Source organism: Acipenser ruthenus, chromosome 15, assembly GCF_902713425.1.
Source record: "Acipenser ruthenus chromosome 15, fAciRut3.2 maternal haplotype, whole genome shotgun sequence".
NCBI classification, from domain to species: Eukaryota; Metazoa; Chordata; class Actinopteri; order Acipenseriformes; family Acipenseridae; genus Acipenser; species Acipenser ruthenus.
In genome coordinates, this window is record NC_081203.1 from 25,207,333 (window position 1) to 25,227,051 (window position 19,719).

Consider the following 19,719-nt stretch of genomic DNA (forward strand, 5'->3'; position numbering starts at 1 on the left):
TGCATGTTATAATGCCTAAACACTTAAGACAAAATTATAAATGTCTGGATAATGTTTAAACTCTAAACACAGCTTATCATTTTAAATACAGATTTGTTTCTGAATGCTAGGGGGAAAAAAAAACTGTGACTGTTTGTCTCGTATTAATTGCAAAACCACACGAATGAACACTTCAAAATGTATATGGGTGGTTCAAATTCTCCAGTCTTTACTGTATTGCAATAAATCAGTAAGAAACCGGTGGGGTGGTATAGAGGTGTCAGAGAATAAAAAGAAATACAGAATTATCCACATTTATAACAGGCTCTGGGGAAATTGTACTGCAATGTACAGTATATGCCTGAGCATAAATTATTTGTGGTATATTTTAAATCACAACCTTCAAGTAAAGAGTCCCATGAGTGTCTGGGGGATTGCAAATACGTACACTTTATCTTGTAAACGAGGATGGTGGTGCCCAGTGAACCCAAAAAAATGGCCTGGAAAAATTGAGCACTAAAATTGGTTGAAAGTAATTTCAACCACAGGCAATTGTCACTTGGCTATCATCACATATCTGAGGTGCAGGTCATCTCAGTACTACCTTCTATGTGCTAATGCCTCCAATAATGACAGACATAGGAGACTCACATTTGATAAAAACAAAAACACTAGCACACATATTATTAGTTTATTTCAATGCTGGAGAATAGTAGGTTATATATTTCTTTTACTGTAAAATGTTCCCTTTCAATGAATCATAAAAAAAAAAAAAATCAGCCAAATAAATACATAAAATCTTAAATAGCATCTGAAATGATATTCCTGTCTTCCATTTTTCCATTATCCTAAATTATTAACTAAAAATAGCATTCAATAAGCAGGGATGACAGCTATCTCATTTTACTGAAAGCCCTGTCCTTATTCATCAGAATTGTCCTTTTTTTTACTAGTGCATGAAACCCAACCCTTGTCATCCGAGTTCGAAACAAGCATACCTTTACTCCAGCCTCGTCAAATATTCATGGCTGTGTTTTGTGCTCATTTTTTCGCTACCTGAATGGGGCCATCTGGACCTGTGAGTCTTGTTCCCATATTAAATATTAATACCGTGCTGATTATGACAAGCAGCGTATCAAACACTAATCTTATTATACTGAAGGGACAGGAGAGTTGGACATAGACAAGACGACAGCAACACAGTAATTTATATCCTACGGAAAACAGATGGGAGATGGGGGAAGTTGGGGCCATTACTATTCCCCCCGTTTAGCTCTCCCTAAATGCTACTGAGAGGTCCCTTTGCTGCTGCCTGTATTATTGAATACCACAGTGTGTACCTGTCATTAAATATTAAAAATCCCCAAACTATGTTATTGTGTAAACAACAAAGGAAGATGTTAAGTTGTCGCCCCTTGATAAAACACATTTTATTAATGCTTATTATTAATAAAGTCCCAGTATCATGAATTAATTTATTCAATAGGAATTGGGCAACAGCAAGGAACTTCACGCTGCTGGAGGTTGATGTATGTCATGAATCAGTGGCAAGGTTATTGGTATAAACTGCATCTTTTTCTTTCTGAGCTTAGATTTTGGCATCAGAGAAAGGTGGTGGTTGCTTTCTACTGATCATTTTAAACAGACCTGAGGTTAATCAGTAAGCCTTTCTACGATAGTACCCATTAAAAGTAATACTGAAGAAAAAAAATGTTTAGGTAGACAAATTGTGACAAATGTTCTTTTTTTTTTTGATAATTTGTTTCACCTGATGATAATTAGTACTCCTGAAGATTTTATGATGGAGATTTTGCGTTAACTGGTGAGCAGGAAAAGGGAGTGCAAGGAATCAATCTCACCACCTTAACACTACAGTCCTGTGCTGTCAACAACCAACCTGTGCATACACCCCTTCTTTGAAGCTACTTTAAGGAATCAGATAGGAAGGAAATAAACCAAGAGGATATTTAAATTGAATAGGCACTGCGTATCCGAGGACCATGACCTTACTTCAGATTTCTGACTTGGCATCCAACAATGCAGATTTGTAGTATCCCTGTGCTTCGCTAAGTAACACAGATGTACCGACTGAGCCACTGGCATCCTGTGTGAATGACTTACTTAAGTTCACCATCAAAATGAGTTATTTCCAGGCATCTCACCTTCACTGAGGCCATCCTGGAAATTAATTATTTCCTGCTAGCAGGATGGTGGTAGCTGCTGCCCCCTGCTGGTAGAAAAGGAACAAAAATAAAGATTCCTGAAGCAAGCTCATGCAACAATAATGAAGCTCACTGTTATTAATATTTCATCTTCCTTGTAAACTGCAGAAATCCAATCTGGCAGAAACACATACACCGAGTCAGGATGGCACTCATCCCCCACTCATCTTTCTTTAGCAATCCCCATGCAGTCCCTTGAGTAAAACCTATACAGCAGTAGTGTTTATAATTATTTTAAGAGGTCATATAGCATTTTCTTTTATTACTTTTACTAATTTTAAATATTGGCTGCAACAATTTTGAGTCTAACAAATGCTTATTTTACTTTGTGTTTACTAAGGTACCAGTACAGGTCCCTTCACATTACAATAGCAATGTTTTACCAGTTAAACGTGGTGGTTAAAGCAGGTCATTTTTGAATAAATGTACATTGTTTGCTTTTTGTTCCTCCTTCTCTTACAACTGGCACGGGGGACCTTGAAAAAAGACAGAGGGCATGAAGACATAACTGCTCCCTAAACCCTTAAAAGGGTCCCTCTAGGGAACGCTTGAGGAAAGCAAACATTGCCCATAACTTTACAACAGTCAATCAAAATCCTAAGGTAAGAAAGTAAGTCAAGTAGACAATGTTCTGTGCCTTTTTCACTGTGACGATACACACAGACTTCTTTTAATCAAATCTTTGTGACTGACATTTCTTAGAGTTACCAGTTCCAAGTTGAAATGCTAGTAATTCACAGTTTCCTGCTTATTACTGAAATAAATAAACTATCCCCTCACTGTGGGAAGCAGGATTTCAGAACAGCTCTTAGGAAAGAGGGTCATCTACATTTTTGGCCGCTATCATTGGAGATCAGATTGCCTTATTTTAAACACCCCCATAGAATCTATTATAGTCTTCTCTTTCTCTTGTTTGGGACTGGCAATACAAACAATTTGCAAATGTAAATAAAGCCATCGTGTTCTAGTGCTTAAAAGAGCATGAACTGTAAAGGTGGTAATAACATTAAATGTGCAGAATCGGAAAACCATCAAACCGATTGCAATTGACACTCCTCATAAGTAAGGGAGGGAACACTGTAGTGTAAGCCATCCTACCCTTTAATAAATAATTCATAACATGCCATTAATTATAAACTGATCTGTAACCTAATACTGGTCAAGTAACTTTCTGGTTGCTAAGGAACCATGGCCCATTTTAAAAGCACTCCTGCCTCTAGTTCCATACATAGCAACTAAAATGACAGCATTTGGAGTCAGAATAAGTTATTGTTTTAGAAAGTAAATAAAATGGGATCATATAATAACATTTGTGTAGCATTAAATCACAAAGGGGGGGGATACACGCACAGCTTGTTAATAATGCAGCAACTCTCCTCTTACTACTTGCTTGGCTTCTTTAACATTGGCATCAAAGGTGATGTTAAATCTAACTCATAGCCTATATTGAATATTCATTATTTCACCAGTACTGCAAAAAAGTTGTATCCTGTTACATTAATATAGCACATGCCACAAGCAATCTACTTTACTGTATAGTGTTGCTGCTTATGGAATATTGTTCAAAAAAAATCTTCAGAAGGGGTTAAGAAAAATGGTAAAACCATGATGTACTGGGTCAGTAATCAAATAAAGAAATGTTCCGGAAGTCATTTAACTACCTGTAACAAACCTCTGTTATGACACCTGAATGTCAAATGGCTGCGAGCTATTGTGTAATAAAAGTCCCTCTCAATTACTGCACGTTTGGAAACAGAGAAACAGCAAATTGGTGGAGAGGGACTTGTATTTGCAGACGTGTAGCTGATTTGGGGCAGTGAAAATACATTCCGATGGCTCAAGGAACACTTGGGCCCTACACAAAGCATTAAAATAGATTGGTTTGAAAAAGCTTCACAAAGTTACTTCACGTTTTTCCATTTAAGCCAAAAATGTTCTAATTAAAGTTAAAAATAAAGTTTTGAGAATTAGCCACAAAAAAGTAACATACTGTGCAGCTACTGTACAGGCAACAGATCTACACTCCCTCTTCTGCAGCATGAATGGAAAGGTAAGCTTCCCACAAAATGAGACACATGGAGTTTGTGAGCTTGGGAAGGTAGGAAACTGAGACTATCGTGTGACCATCGCTCAGATCCTTCCTCACCAGCCTGGCGCACTGAGAAACAGGAAGCCAGGCTTGCTAAGTGTTATTGTGGCTGAAAGGAAAGGCAGGACCTTCAAGAAGAGACCTACTTAGCATCTATCAACAAGCTGAAATTATCACAAACACAGCCATGCTTTTAGCTTTTATAAGCCATTTCAATTATCCAGAACCCCTGTTCTGAATTCACTCAGAAAATATACTTTAAACATCAAGTTATCCTCCAGAAATGACTCATTTAATGCTACTGATAGGAAGGCAATTTGTGTGACGGTAGATAAAATCTTCTACCAAGAAAAAACATTGTATACAAGGGTGTCTTTCCTGTGAGGCATCATGGAAGGAAACAACAAATTACATGAGTGGTGTGAGGGACTGCCTGGTTACACAAAAGTGTGGCCTACATATTGTAGGTTCTCAGGTTTGTTTAATAACAAAAGGAAAAGAAGCAGCCTTTCATATTCTACAGGAATGAACTGACTTCATGTTAAACAACCCTGTAAGATGAAAGCTTAACAAAACAGTTTGGTACCAGAACAAGGCAAGAAAAATGAAAATCTCAGCTCCAAATCACATCCATAGATGGTTCTTTTTTATTTTATTTTTTTAAATGTAAATGCTTTTAAATGCCATGGTGTCTGGCTTCGCTCTTGCTGTAAGCTGCATGACGCACATTGATATTATCACAAAAATAAACAGCAAGTTGAGTTATATTTTGTTGAAATCATGAATTCCCTCAGCCAAACTGTTAGCTCGCTCTCTCTACATATATAGGTGGAATTCTTCACAGTAGGTAACATATGTCAACAGCACTAGTGAACCATAAAACAATATATCATCGTTAGATTATTTGTCAGTATACCCATTTTAACCAATCTGCCATACATTATTAACGACCTGTGTCTTGAAATTTACAGCATGTTTACATAAAATCCACTAGTTTTGACAGCTGGACATACTTTTCTAGTGCAGTCAATTTAGATTCAAGGCAGCTTGAGCATTTCTAAAGCCCCCCTTACCCTTTCTGTGTACCATTTAAAGCTCTGTTTCTGTTGATTTTACTATTGGGGGGAAGAAAAAGCTTTGGGTGACCACAAGAAGCTATAATAAACCCAATATTGATTAGTTATTTACTGAAATTCAAATGGGTCTATACTATTAGTGTTATTAGACAGTGGTTTCTCCTCACAGTTTTTTCTACTGCAAATCTAATTGACCCTTTGCCAGTTCAATAAACTAAATTAAGACCTGGTTGGAATAAATAAACTGGACTGGGATGGATCTTGGACCAGAGTTGGGAACCACTTCTATGAGCCCTACCTAATAGACATGGACATGGCCCTTCCAGTCCAGGTCTTTGTTCCAATGATCTCCTTATTAAATTGAACCAATCAAACCACTAACCAGGTCCAGAGTAACCTCCCCTGACCTATGCCCAACCAGCTGTATACTGTAGAAATCATCCCCTCTTTGATTGCTGCTGGCTTTGATCAGATACAATTCTATATTTTCAGATTATACTTTTTATTGGTACCGTTTTGCCCAATTACCACGTATTGACGCTATAAAGCAGTTGATCAGTGTAACATAACCTGGGTTTATCTCTAATAAATAGTTAACTAGTTAGTAGATGCAACAATCATTTGTCATCCTAATTGCGGATTTTGTCTTCTTATTAATTAGCGTAATAAAGATTTTTTTTTGCCCTGTGTTAAATAAAAAGCTCCACTAACAACATCTATTTCTACAGATCCAAAAATTGTGATTGTCAAGTAGTTTGAGTGTGAAAAGTTCAAACTTCATATTCCTCCATTGGAAGCCATGCCAACTGTATACTTTATACCAGATAGCAAATTCAAAAGAAAGAACTTCAGAAAATTGCATTTAATATTGTACCTGCAAGCCATCTGATCTGTGATTAATCAATTTTTTGTTATTCTAACACACTGTAGAAAATTGGAGTCTTTTTTGGAAGAGTGTTATCTACCACTTGTCTATACCTGCAGATGGGGGTAACCAGCTAGAGCCCAGGCTCCAGGATATTTCAGTTTTATGAAGTGATAAAAACAGTACTCAAAAAGTCTGTCTGGTTGACATTCAATTTTAACTTATTTATTAAGTTATTTTGAAAGTTATTTAGTTTTATGTAATGCAATATATATTTAGGTATGTGTAGGTTGTTTATTTCTCATTTTGTGACTTTAAAAAGGTAACTTGTGATTATAATTAAACAGCAGATTAACTTCAGTGTAAGTTGACATTAGCTCTACTGCTACAAAATCATTACTACTGCCAAGACAAAAGCTTCCTCATACAATCACTTATTGCCAAATAACAAAAGATACATTTTTATTTACTGTTTAATATGTTAACCCAAAATTGTATTTTTTGATGACCAAATGTGATGTTTAACACAAGCCTAGTATGGTATGCTCATTCATTTACAAATAAAGATAAAAGAAAACATGAATATTACAACCTAGAGAACCCAGCAAGTGCCTTAACCAATGAGACTGCTCTATTATGTTGTGCAGCCAATCAGTGATAGTTCTGCAAGAGGGATTTTGCAAGAGGGAAAATGTGTACCAGTAATTTAGAATAAGCTTAGTAGAAAAATAAAACGGTAACAAAATCCAATTAACCTCTTAAATGTATTTAAGACGCTCAGCAGCTGACGTTGATATGTATAAGGGATTCAACTGCAATCAAAGTAAGATACAACCATATGCAAAAGATTTTTACTCACATCAAGATATTCTCCAATCCATGCATATTATTACCTAATGAGTAGATTTTTATCCTCAGTGTCTCACCATAGCACTCAACATAGACAAAGACCTTTTCAAGCAAGTATTTACAGAGCGACAAAAGATAACTGTTTAATAAAGGATTTCTTGCAACATTTGAACAATATTCTAATCATATCTGACTTCATACAAAGTGAACCACACATAATGCAAATAATACAATTACTCAAATGAAGAACAAGCCACTGCATAAAGTATACACTTGAAACTGCTTTTCAGTCTAATTTAAATATCGCTCCTTTCAGGTATTTTACATTCTGTGTTTTGAAAAAGTTTCTGTTTACGGTTTTTAGGTTTCAGTGGCAACTTAAAACATACAAAATAGCAGGGTTTTTTTTCTTCCCAAAATGAAAATTTCAATCTATTGTTTACCAACAAAATGTTGCTATCTTACCAAATGAAATCTGTTTTAGCTTCAGTTGCTTTGGTAACAGTAACATATAATTGCAAGTACCAAAACTGATCCTTGAAAATAATTTTAGATTTTTTCAATCTGCTGCCACCTCCTGTTCAATGCCATTAAGCTGTTCATGGGTTCCAATGAAAGTAGCATGCATTGGTCAAAAAGTTAGAAATATTTAGCACCTTGCAGGATAGTTTGCCACTATGTGTTCAACAGGCACTTACAATTCAAGAAAAATAACTATCCTGTAAGATGCCACTCTTTACAAAACCCCCAGCATATAATCAATTTGTTTACAAACAGCCATAACAAAATTATAATGCATTTTACATTTTAACTGTATGAATGATAATCTTAGACTTTAGGGCAATATCACTGAAGAAATGCTTCTGAAAAAAAATAATAATAATTTGGAACATGTAACAAATGTTACACTGCAAGAGTCAAACTTAGACTGCCTTTCTTTTTACTGCAAGACAATTCTTGCTCAAAAATAAGACACTGCCTATCAGCAAATGGGATTAAACTGGTGACAACAAACACATTTATATAAACATACTAAAGGAATGCTGACCCTAACATTTAAAAACCCACTGAGTTGAGGGTTTTTCTTTTTAAAACAACCAATCTTAATTCAACAATATTGGCTGCCAATGCTAGACCAGTGTCTCCTCTCATAACAACCAACACATTGAACTGCAACTACAGGTCTACAAATGCGGACTGCTTTCTGAAGGAAGACCAAGGCTCAGCCCTCAATGTCCCACCTTCCTCAGTAATGCTCCAAAGGATAAATTCAGAGGGAGTGAGCTACATGCTGGTTTCTGAAAAAAGAGACCTCTTCCTGCTGAAAGGTACATGGGTTGTGAAGCACTGTCTTCTTGAGCTACTCCATGAGCTTTTGCAATGCCTGGACTCACAACCACCTCTGAACTGCTTTCTTCTAGAGAAGAAACTGTTAACCCTGCCTGTGCATCCTCCTTGGTGACCTGGGGTTTCTTATCTCCATGAGACTCTTCAGAAATCTCAGCAATCCCAGAGCATACTATCTCCAATGGTCTGCTATCTTCTTGAGATGAAATGGGCATCTCTGTCAGTGGATCTTTCACAGGAGACTGGAATTTTTTACTTTTGGGGGATCCTTCAGAAATCCCTGATTTTAGGGTATGAGTAGAGCTCTGTTCCAGGTTGACATAATCCCACCCACTTGCTTCAGTAGCCCCCTTAAATTCATCTGCAGCTTCACTGATCTCAACTTCAGGTTGCTCAGATTTCTTGGAGACACAACTAACGCCCTGATCCTGGTCAGAGGGCTCATTTTTCTTTTGATTCATGGGCTTGTGTATTTCAGTTGGGTCCTTCTCCGCCAGACTTGCAATGCTTTCAGCATCTGCGTCTGCTTCCACAACAGGGGGTTCATGGCTTTGTGGTCTATCTACACTAAGAGGCTGTGCACTGCCCCCTGGAGATTTCTTAAGGGGTTTGGGGTCAGACCTGACAAGGAGACCATCTTCGTTCACTTTGTAGTGTTCCAGGGCCCACTCTCGCCGTTGTTTCTGCATGAACTCCAGCTCCTGAAGCTCTTTGGGAAGTTCAAGGCTGGTATTCTGTGCAAAAAACAACATTTTACAGTTTGGAAGAGGCTAGTTTCCAATTCTATGAAGATACCATGCTTACACGATTTTTTGACACGACCGGAAAAACGATTTCTGTAGTTAATGACTCTTGACTGTACTTAAAAAAATATATACAATCTGCATATAATTTTTTGCATGTCACTTGTTTGCATATATTTTTTGCAATAGTGACTGCCAAGATTAGAAAAACATACAAAGCAACACCTGTCCTGGGGGTCACTGTTGCAGAGACACATTTTCTGCGATATAAACATCCCATCTAATCATTCTGCTTTGGTAGTAAATGGAAATATGTGTGTTTATATTGTAGCTGTGGAAGGTCTTGCTGATTAAAGTATTTTACCTATTTTTGAGAGAAGACAATTATTCAGGGATACAAATATATTTAGTAAAAAACAGGAGTGTGGTGCCAGTCTGGGTGGGTTACAATAGGCAGCAACCCTGTCACTGTAACACAAAAGGTTTCTAAGAATACTACTCATGCAGTGCTGATGACACAAGGCAGGGGTAATGTATCAATACGTTGCTAAAGTTTGTCAGATTTCTAATGTATTTTGAAGTGTTTACTACCTGACTGCCTGTTTGGATATCAACAGGTTCCTCCCGAAACACGCTCAGGTAGGTGTCCACCAGGCTGGTGTAATCGGACATCAGTGCGTCCAGCAGGACCAGGCGCAGAGGCTGCAGATGAATCACTGACAAGGCCATCGCTCTCAGCAGAGAGACCGGGGAAGGACGCACGTACCACACCTCGCTGTTCTCCTGCATATGAAGCAAACCCAGACCAGAGTGATCGGACTGCAGTTTAGCACCAACATTAACAAGAGATGTGTAGTAGAGCAGGGTCCTAGAAGTGTGGAGATGGCACACTAAATGTGCCTGATCAAAGCTCTCCAGGTTTAGTAGTAAAGGCCACTAATAATAGTAATCAGTTTTTGTTTTTACCAACAAGAAACGCAAACAAATTGGGAATTTAGTGCTTATGAAAGTTGAATGACAACAGCACTGGCTACAGTCAGGCATGGTGCCAGTATGCATTATGACAGCTTTTCCTCACAGCTGATTGTGCTGAATTGTGCCCAATTGTGTGAAGGTTTTTTGATGTGGACTAATTTCCACTGGGGGCAAGGATGAGATAATCAAACTAATTTAACTTGCCAGCTTCAAACCCAGGCCTCTGGAGGAGGGAGTGAATTTGCCTAGGTCTAACCCCACTAGAACCCATCTCAACTATTTTTTGATGTGAAAAAAATGTCAGATTGCGTACCTCAGCTAGCTGTGCTTTCAGCTTTAAGGATGAGAGGCGGAACGAGGCTATTTTCAGGTGGCGGATAATGCACTCCTCAAGAGTGCTGACTCGCTCTGGTAGGAAGCCACCCGTTTCCATGTGGAAGAGCATCACGTCTGCAACCTGGGGAGACAACAGACAATATGAGGACTCCTCAGGTTTGCTGTTTTCTGATAATACTTGGCAAAAAAAAACTACAACTGGCTAGTCGGCTGACTGACAGCTTATAAAATAAGTGTCTATCTGCAATTCAGCACAGGCTGGAGTCCTGTAGACATCCATAGCTGCAGTAAAGCAAGACTGCTATCAAGAGCACCATTTTGAAATAAACATGATCTCCAAAAAAGATTGAGGGTCCTTTGCACTGACTGACAGACACATGAAATGGAAAACCTCAGACAGTGTTGATATACATTGCCCATCAATTTTTGACACCTGCAAGACAAACTGTCTCAGAGCCCTATTTAGGCCAGTGGCACAGTGACTGCTGCGCAATCAGACTACCAAACAACTCATAACTCAATCTGCTACCATGGTTGTCCTCAGGAATCAACAACTTCCCACAATGAAAGATAACTGCATCAGACAGCACATCGCTTTCTGACCAATGCAGCTGTGCAGTTTTGACTCAAGCTATTTTTCCTAGACCTCCATACAAGTAGGCAGTGTTGGACATGTTAAAAGATTTGGATACAATTATTTTTTTTTTAACCTGTGTATCAAAGATGTTGGCCAGGTTAACTGCGTATTGATGGTACAAACAGCCTGAGATACCTCGACAATCATGGATCACCTACACAGGAAAAAAACAGATTAACAATTAGAACCCTAGTGTTTGTCATCTTGACTTGTGTCCCACTAAACATCAGCAACAAGCAAATTTACTGAGACCACTATTTTCCTTCTGTGACTTTTACAATATTTTACATGTTTCACTTGACAATTTTTTCTCCCTTCATTTGTTCATTAATTTTAGTAGCATTATTTTATTAATGTTTGTATTAAGGTTTTATAAAATGTCTTGCAAACCTTTAATATGTTGCTATCTTCCAGAATCCTTGTCAGCCCATTCTTAAATGCTCGTGCCCCGAGCAGCAGAATGTCAAACAGATAAATCTGATTCTTTGTAGAGATCTAAAAATATTTATGAGAAAAAGCTATTAGAATGCTTGACAGCCACAAGGTTGCAGAATTGCATCCTTCTAGAAACAACATCTGCAAAAACAGGACTTAAAATTCACAGTAACAAAACGAAAATCATGATAATTAAGACAAGAAGTACCAATCCAGTGATAATACAAGGCAATACATAGAAGAACTAGATTCATTCACATACATGGGCAGGATTGTTGACACAACAGGTGGTACAGATACAGATGTCAAAGCAAGAATCGGCAAAGTAGGGCAGCCTTCATCATGCTAAACAAGATCTGGAAATCGAGAGACATTTCAACAACTACAAAACTCTGCATATTCAATTCCAGTGTAAAAGCAGTACTATTATATGGTGCAGAGACCTGGAGAACAGCTAAGGCCATGCTCAACAACATCCAAATATTTGTAAATAGATGCCAGTGAAGAGTTACTCAGAATATGGTGGCCAGAAAAGATATCAAACGAAGAACTATGGCAGAGCGTACAAGAAAAACCAATGAAAAATAAAGTGGGGATGGATCGGACACACATTGAGGAAACCAGCATCACAAAGCAGGTTCTCCAGTGGCATCCCCAGGGAAAGAGGGAGACCAGGAATCATCTGGCGGACAGACACAGTATCAGATATGGAGGGAGCAGGCTACACATGGAAACAACTGATGGTGCATGCCCAAAGTCGAGTGATGTGTTGTCGATGGCTCATGTTCCTCAATGGAATGAATGGCTAAACCAATCTTCTTTTGACTTTAAGTACCTGCATCCAGCAGACCCTTTCATGTTGAGAGATGCCAACCCCATCAACCCCAACTCCAATCACTCGCTGATTCTGAATGTGAATGATCTACAGGGAGCGGACAGATTAAAAAAGCTTGAACTCCACACAAAACTTATCTTGATATGTTCCCCAAAGATGCCTGCAGAATATTAAAGGAGTGCAATCTATGAGGTGTTGTTCAGGAAATAATTCATTGGTTAATTTCCGAACACTATGGTAATTTATTTTTAAGATGGTTAATTTACGAACAGTATGGTCAATTTATAAACAGTATAGTTCATTTACGAACAGTATGGTTCATTTATAAACAGTATGGTTCATTTATAAATAGGATGATTCATTTAATTTACAATGTTAAAATTGTTGTCCAATGCAACTGATATTGCCTTTTTCACATCAGGATTCGCCAGCAAGTTCGAAGCAAGCCCTTCAAAATGATTTCAAGCTACTTTATAATCATACATATAAGTGCAGTGTAAGTATAGGGAGGCTTGTGCTCCAGTAGAAAGGCTTGTAATGGATTGGGGGATGTTTTAGAGTATATGAGCAAAATAATTACAGTATTAGACATGCATTATTATTATTATTATTATTATTATTATTATTATTATTACCAGTGTTAAGTACAGCAATTAGCTTTCTTATCCTTCAAATCTGTAAAACACTGAGCAGTTTTAAAATAATGCCTCATCATTTGCTAATACCCAGATGGCAAATGTGAGATACTAAAGTAGTCATTTTCTTGGAAAAGGACGAGCATCCAATAACACTATGAGTTTATTTACACGTCTATATGGAATGCCAGTAAGGAGGAGCCCAAGGGGGCCTTCACAGTTCCATTTAATGTCCCAACCACACTGTTTATAAATGAATCATCTTAAATAAATTAACCATTTTAAAAGTTAATTAACTATACTGTTCATAAATTAACCATACTGTTTATAAATTAACCAATGAATTATTTTGGCACCTCATTGCAATCCTTATGAAACTGTTTCATAAATATCAACATTTATTTTATTCATACATTTTTTTTTAACTAATAATAATTCCAATAAAATAGATTTTTTTACCTACTTGTTTTTGATTATTTTAAATCCTGGATAGGTTTCCTATAATTATAAAATATATTTTATTTGACTGATTTATTGGCAAACAAGCAGTACTTACGGCAGGTCCAAATTTCTCTTGAAACTGATCTATAACCACAAAGTCGACATTTTCCTCTTCGTCATCTGAAAAACAGAGAAACTATTTCACCCTAAGATTAAATTGGAATTTACTGAATATTTAATAAATAAAAGATAATTTAAAAAAAAATGACTAAAGATATCCGATAACTGAAGCGTTAGCATACAACAATTGCGAACAGTTATCATAGTTTTAGTTATTTGGTATTTTTTTAAAACTGTTGAAAGTACAACTACACTATAATTCAAATTTAATCCCAGGGTTTGTTATTTTGCTAAATAGAGAATAAAGTACAAGGTACTGTACATAATCAGATTGTAAAACGCCACCAAGGAGTTTTGTGACATCACAAAGGGCAAGGATGCGGGCAGAGACCTCGGAGATGTCACGGAACTCTGAGGTGGCTTTTTACAATCTGAATTATGTACAGTAGCTTGTATTTTATTTTATATAATACCAGCACTAAAAAAGAAACACACACACAAATAAAATTAAACTACATTTGTCTTTACTAAAAATCACATAGAAAACAAAAATTACTTTCAGCTGTCAGAATCAACTACAATTCGTCCTGGCTTTTTCTTTTGGCTAACATCAGAGCGTTCACAAAATGGAACGCTGACTAATTATGAATACAGTTATGCCCAAAAATGCTCTGTAGGCTGTAACTTTGTGTTTCCTGTGAATGGCCTTTAGGTGATGCTGCAGCACAGACTGTGATCTCTGCCAAGTATGATCTGAGGATGGCAAGATCAGAGATGGTTTTGCTCATAGAGTTGGCATTTTGCTGCTGCGCTATTAAGTTCTGCCTTTCAGCCTCTGACAGAACGGTAAATCAAGTGGACATTTTTTAACAAATAAGCTTTCACTGCATTGCCTACTTGAAACCGTCAGTGCACTTTGAAACCGGCAGATATTTTTAAAAAGACTGTAAATTCTCATTCCACAGACGTCAGATCGCGTCTGTAATCAGAAATATCAGGCGCGATCTGTCGTCATAATAGTGATTGCAGGCTAGTACAGATGTCAGTAGTAGCTTATAATCAGAGAATTAATACACTGGTATTATTAGCCAATTTATTGAAAGAAACATAAATCATAATTGTATTCAAGTGCATTTTCATTCCATAGATTATGTATCTCTTTATAGCACCAAGCAAGGTGGGAACATAAGAACAGGGAAAGTTAATGTAAATTTGTAATACAGTCCCCTTAATATAAGAATGTAACAAACACCTTGCCCTGTATTCTAGCCACCATTTAAAAATTAGACTCACATATAGGGTGCGATCACAGAAATCATTCTGCACAGATTCTGTGCAGAACCTGACCAATTTAGCTGATGATCTTTTAAGAATGATCTCCGTGAACGCACCCATACTCTTTCTGTAGGGCTGAAACTCAGCTATGGTCAGCTGCCCCTCCTTGATTCTGTAGGGCACGTCCGAGTCTCGCTCTGCTGGGCTGATTCTGCAGAATAAACAGGGTACATACACATTTACTTATTTCTGAATCTGAATTGTGACAGTCCCGTCACACATTTTTCATATTTGAAGACTTAACATTTGTGGAAAAATATGAGTATGTCTTTCAAATACTAGACTACCACGATTGTGTGGCTGTATATGGAGTAAATGTGCCTCCATCTACAGGACTTTGAAGCTTTAATAACGGTGGTATTGGACTGACATTCTTTTTTTTATTATGTATTTAAGTTTATATGCATTTGGACGAAAAGACTTGAGTTACAATACAATGTTGAGTTACAATATAATATTTGTTTTTGTAGTGTACATGTTGTGTTTTAAAAGGCATTTACTGTTGATAGCACTTTTTTTTTTTTTTTTAAAGTTAACTGGGATGTGGGGTGCATTTGCACCCATTTACACCTTCCACTGACTTAGGGAGTTTTTTTCAGTACATACCGATAATCACCAGATGTGGAGCACCTACTTCCACTGTGGTCCTTGGGAAAAGGGAACTCCACTGCAAATACAGGAACTCATTATTCATTGTGCTTGAGTGATCATTTGATGTGACATTTCATTTTATTTACAAAGGCCATTTATTGTGCCACTAAAAATATATATTTTATTATTATTATTATTATTATTATTATTATTATTATTATTATTATTATTATGTAGCAATATTTGTTTCTTATGTTATTTTTTTAGAAACTGATCATTAACAGATGGAATCACATGACCAGTTATCCTGTACCACTAAACCTCGTCCTCATCTGCTGTTTGAGACGTGTAGAAAACTTTCATGGGAAATTAAAAACATACCATTTTGGATTTCATGTCCAAAAAAAAGTTTAACTCCTTGCAGGTTCCTTCCAGATTCAGCATCTACAACTATGGACAGAATAAAGTATTTAATTTAAGAGACAATGAACCGTGAGATAACTAGTGAATGAGTTGTATTACATTTGTCAAAGGATTTCGGACACAAAAACTGTAAGCATTGCCAAAAAAAATAACCCTACGTCTTTCTCCCACTTAAAACGTTTGTTTTAAGCAAACAAAAAAAACAACCGACTCGTTTAATTTAACTAAAGCTTGTACCTTACTACTTAACAACAAATAAACTACCCGATATATATTTTGTCACCTTCTTCCAAAATGACTGTTCTGTTAAGGTTTATTCGCTGCACTGTCCCAAAATACGAAGAGCAGTTTGTCAAAGTTAATTTAACCCTCTTCTTCTTAAAATAATCCAAAAACTGATAATCGTGTGTCGAATCCATTTCCCTGATTCTAGTGCCTGATGTTTAAAAATCGATTAACTTGTTCTATTTCGGACTGTGCTACTTTCGCAGTAAACACCGTCAAAGACCGCGCTTTAGTTTGACGTTTTGCGTTTACGTCAGTCAATTAATACTAGTAGGCGATAACAAAGTCGGTTGCATGTAGGTTTGGTGTCGGCGTTGCACATCTTGTGGCCACTTTTTGCAATATTATCACCAGGCCGTGATTTAAATGATTTGCTTGTTTTACTCATTGAGACATCCACGCGCATTAGTTTCATGAGTGACTCAAGCCCGGTTAAATCGAGGCAAAAGTTGTTTTTTTTTATATTAGTTTTAATACAGGACATGTTAGTTAAAAATTGATGCAATTGTTGTTTTCAAAACTCTGATTCAAAGTGATAAATTATTTATATGTTTTGTTTTTTCACTGTGTGTTTCTAATTAGCGTGTATTTTGGATGCAAATAATGAAATGCATGCGCATAGCAGCTGTAGATAACACCTGTCTCAATTTGTAATCTAAGAGATACTGAGTTTTAATGGAACATATGTATTTAAAAACGAAAAACAAGGACTAGTAGTCGCTGCATTTTTAATGATACAGATGGTGATCAGTAGGCCCTACTCCCAACAAATCACTAATCTATGCGTCTGCATTTTAAAATCAAACAGTCTTTGGGGATATGTTGGGGCTGTATCAACACCCAGGTCAGCTGCTAAATTTGCTGTCAGTTTCTTCAGGCTTCTCAATAGACATCAACACTTTCAAGTAACAGGTGTCTTTCTCTAGTAGTTTTTCTAATAGTTTCACAAAATGCAATGCAGTAAAAATAAATAAAAAAAAAAAGAAAGAAAGAAAACTCATCACACTTCCGCTATGTTAATGATTTATTTATTGTGCACTACATTCACCATAATTATATATTGAGTATAATTGAATAAAACTGTTACATATTATTTTAGCCATAATGAAAATGAAACTGTCTAAGACTTTAATAAACAATTTGACTAGTTGATAGAAGTTATTTGAACAATACATGATCTAATCTTACAAAAAGAAAATTAACATTCAAAAACAGACAACCTTTAAGTCTTCATTTATAGTATAATTGTATCAGAAAAGTAAAGCCATGTTACAATAATGTGCTTAATAAGGACCCTATAGAAACATAGATTCTGTTGCCCTATGAATTAGGAAAGGGACTCACGCAAACCAGGGAAGCTGCAAGCTGCTCCCTGGCACAGATTGTAACTAGGATTCAGGCAGCAATAATGACGCCTGGAACCAGTGTATTTGGATCCTTAATGAGTACAGGGCCACTTAGTGCAACTCACTAACAGATAGGATGTATGTTGGTATAAAGCAGGGGTTCCCAAACTGTGCCACGGCACAAAGGTGAGCTGCAACGCAGTCCAGAGTGGGCACGGGAGCAACAGCATTCTATGTATTTCATATATGTATAGTAACGAACAGCAACAACAAACTAATACTAATGATGAAAAAATAAGATTCAAATGAAAAAAGAACAATTTAGATTAAGTTTATTTACAGTGTAACAGGCTTAAAAATGTTTTCTTAAGAAATGCTAATAGTGGGCCACAGTGCCTAATGCAGATGAACAGGTAGGCCTCAGGTAAATAAAATAAAATAAATAAAAGTTTAGGAACCCCTGATATAAATTACAGTAAGATAGGCAGATCACCTGTCAAGCCGACTGTAATATATATAGGCAGACACGCACAGGCAGTAGGTACTGACCTAAGAACTGGACCCAGTTCTTCTACACAAAGACATTAGCTTCTGTCTGAGGTGCACATTACTAAATATGAGTATAAGAGAGTTCCCAAGGCAGAATATATGAAAAGTAAAGCAAGAAGCAATAATGAAATTAAAATTTTGTTGCTCAAAATAGATAATATTGTTAATAAACAACAGCATGGAGCAGAGTGTGTACAGAACCGCTAGAGACATGATCATCCTGCAGACAAGAATCTGATTCTTCAGATTGGGACCAGGACTGAACCCACTCAGATTCCCTTTCATCTGACGCAAGTGTTGCCGCAGGTAAAACACAGTCACCAGGCAAGCATACAGCAGCAGAATCATCGGGACACAAAACAAAACAAAAAGCATAAACGCGAAGAACCAAGTTATTGTCTCCATTGGTAGTTCATTTATTACCTCACACCTGGCAGTGTAGTTGGCAGTAAATGATTGTTCATGATGGGTAAAAGCAAACAGAAACAGCGGCCAACCATTCAAAATGCAAAGCACCATAGAAATGATGAGGCAGGGAAAAATGCGATCAGGGATCTTTTGCTTAAGCCAGATGAAAAGTTTTGAGTCCATGTTGACAATTTTCATGCAGTAAAAAACGCACAGCCAAGCTGTGAACCAGAACTCTGTGGCAGTTAAAGTCACGATCAGAAAAGTGATGGTTTTTTGAGCATACGCAGGAAGGTCGCAAAAATAATCCAGAAAGTTGAAGCACAAATACAAAGACACAGCTATATCCAAAATCAAGCTTAAAGTAGCAATGCTGTTCACAATGATGTTGCTGGTCTGCAGATTCCTTCCATTCTGTCTAAGATTCATGTTACTGACAATGATGAAGATGGTCTCAATAAGAACCAAACAGGTAATACATCCATTAGCCGTCAATGTTGCAATTATTTCAATGAAAACCATTGTGGCAAAAAAAGCTTAATCTTTAGCATCAACTTCAGTAGGATTTAGATGTACTGTATATCAAGTATCTCTATACATCAACTGTATAACAAGGTGTTTCTGCTGCTTGTTTGATGCCCTGCCCTCTACCACTTAGATTTTTAAGAGAATGCATGGGGTGTAAAAATTCAAATGATTCCGCTTTGTAAAAGCAACAAAACCAAAACAAATACGTATTTTTTCACAGATGCAAACACTGAATGCTAACTGAAGGTGAATTTGCAATACAAAGGACAACATGCTTATACTAGCCGGAAACTGATTGGAGAGCACATTCTACTCATCTAGTCTGTTCAGTTCTTTGTCATTTCTGGATTTGTTTTAGAATCTGATGGATTGTTTTGCAATAAGCATTGGTTTAGCAAATACTTCATCATCTTGGGTTTAGATTAGCATACAGTACATGCACTCCCTAATGGGTGCAGAACTGCTATGCTGGTCTATGCAGGTTTTGTTTTATTTGAATTGACAAGACTAAATTACAGGACTATTTAAGCTAAATCCTAATAACCTGAAGATGGGAGGTAGTCAATCCTCACACATAAGATCTTTATATTTACATTCCCCAAACTGCCGTCCAGCCAAAGACAGAGGTAGTATCCACCCTCATTCATTGGTGTCATGATATATTATAGAT

General features: G+C 36.9%; 1 protein-coding gene across 1 annotated transcript; it reads right to left on the minus strand.

Moving 5' to 3' along the window:
- Window positions 1-7,210: 7,210 nt before the first annotated feature.
- On the minus strand, window positions 7,211-16,604 carry LOC117421819 (piRNA biogenesis protein EXD1-like). The gene is made up of 11 exons (XM_034036203.3): window positions 16,217-16,604; window positions 15,892-15,960; window positions 15,526-15,586; window positions 14,976-15,070; window positions 13,580-13,644; window positions 12,389-12,475; window positions 11,509-11,613; window positions 11,192-11,272; window positions 10,459-10,602; window positions 9,762-9,953; window positions 7,211-9,161 (listed from the first exon to the last, which is right to left on the minus strand). Exons 1-11 carry the CDS (start codon window positions 16,350-16,352, stop codon window positions 8,310-8,312), a joined length of 1,887 nt encoding a protein of 628 aa, XP_033892094.3. The 5' UTR covers window positions 16,353-16,604; the 3' UTR covers window positions 7,211-8,309.
- Window positions 16,605-19,719: the final 3,115 nt, after the last annotated feature.

Bases quoted from the DNA above. Each gene is read 5' to 3' on its own strand.
- LOC117421819 (XM_034036203.3), bottom strand. From the start codon at position 16,352: ATGGATTCGACACACGATTATCAGTTTTTGGATTATTTTAAGAAGAAG. The intron at 15,961-16,216 runs GTGACAAAATAT...TTCTGTCCATAG, and splicing joins AACAGTCATTTTGGAAGAAG to TTGTAGATGCTGAATCTGGA. The intron at 10,603-11,191 runs GTTAAAAAAAAA...TTGTCTCCCCAG, and splicing joins CCAACATCTTTGATACACAG to GTTGCAGACGTGATGCTCTT.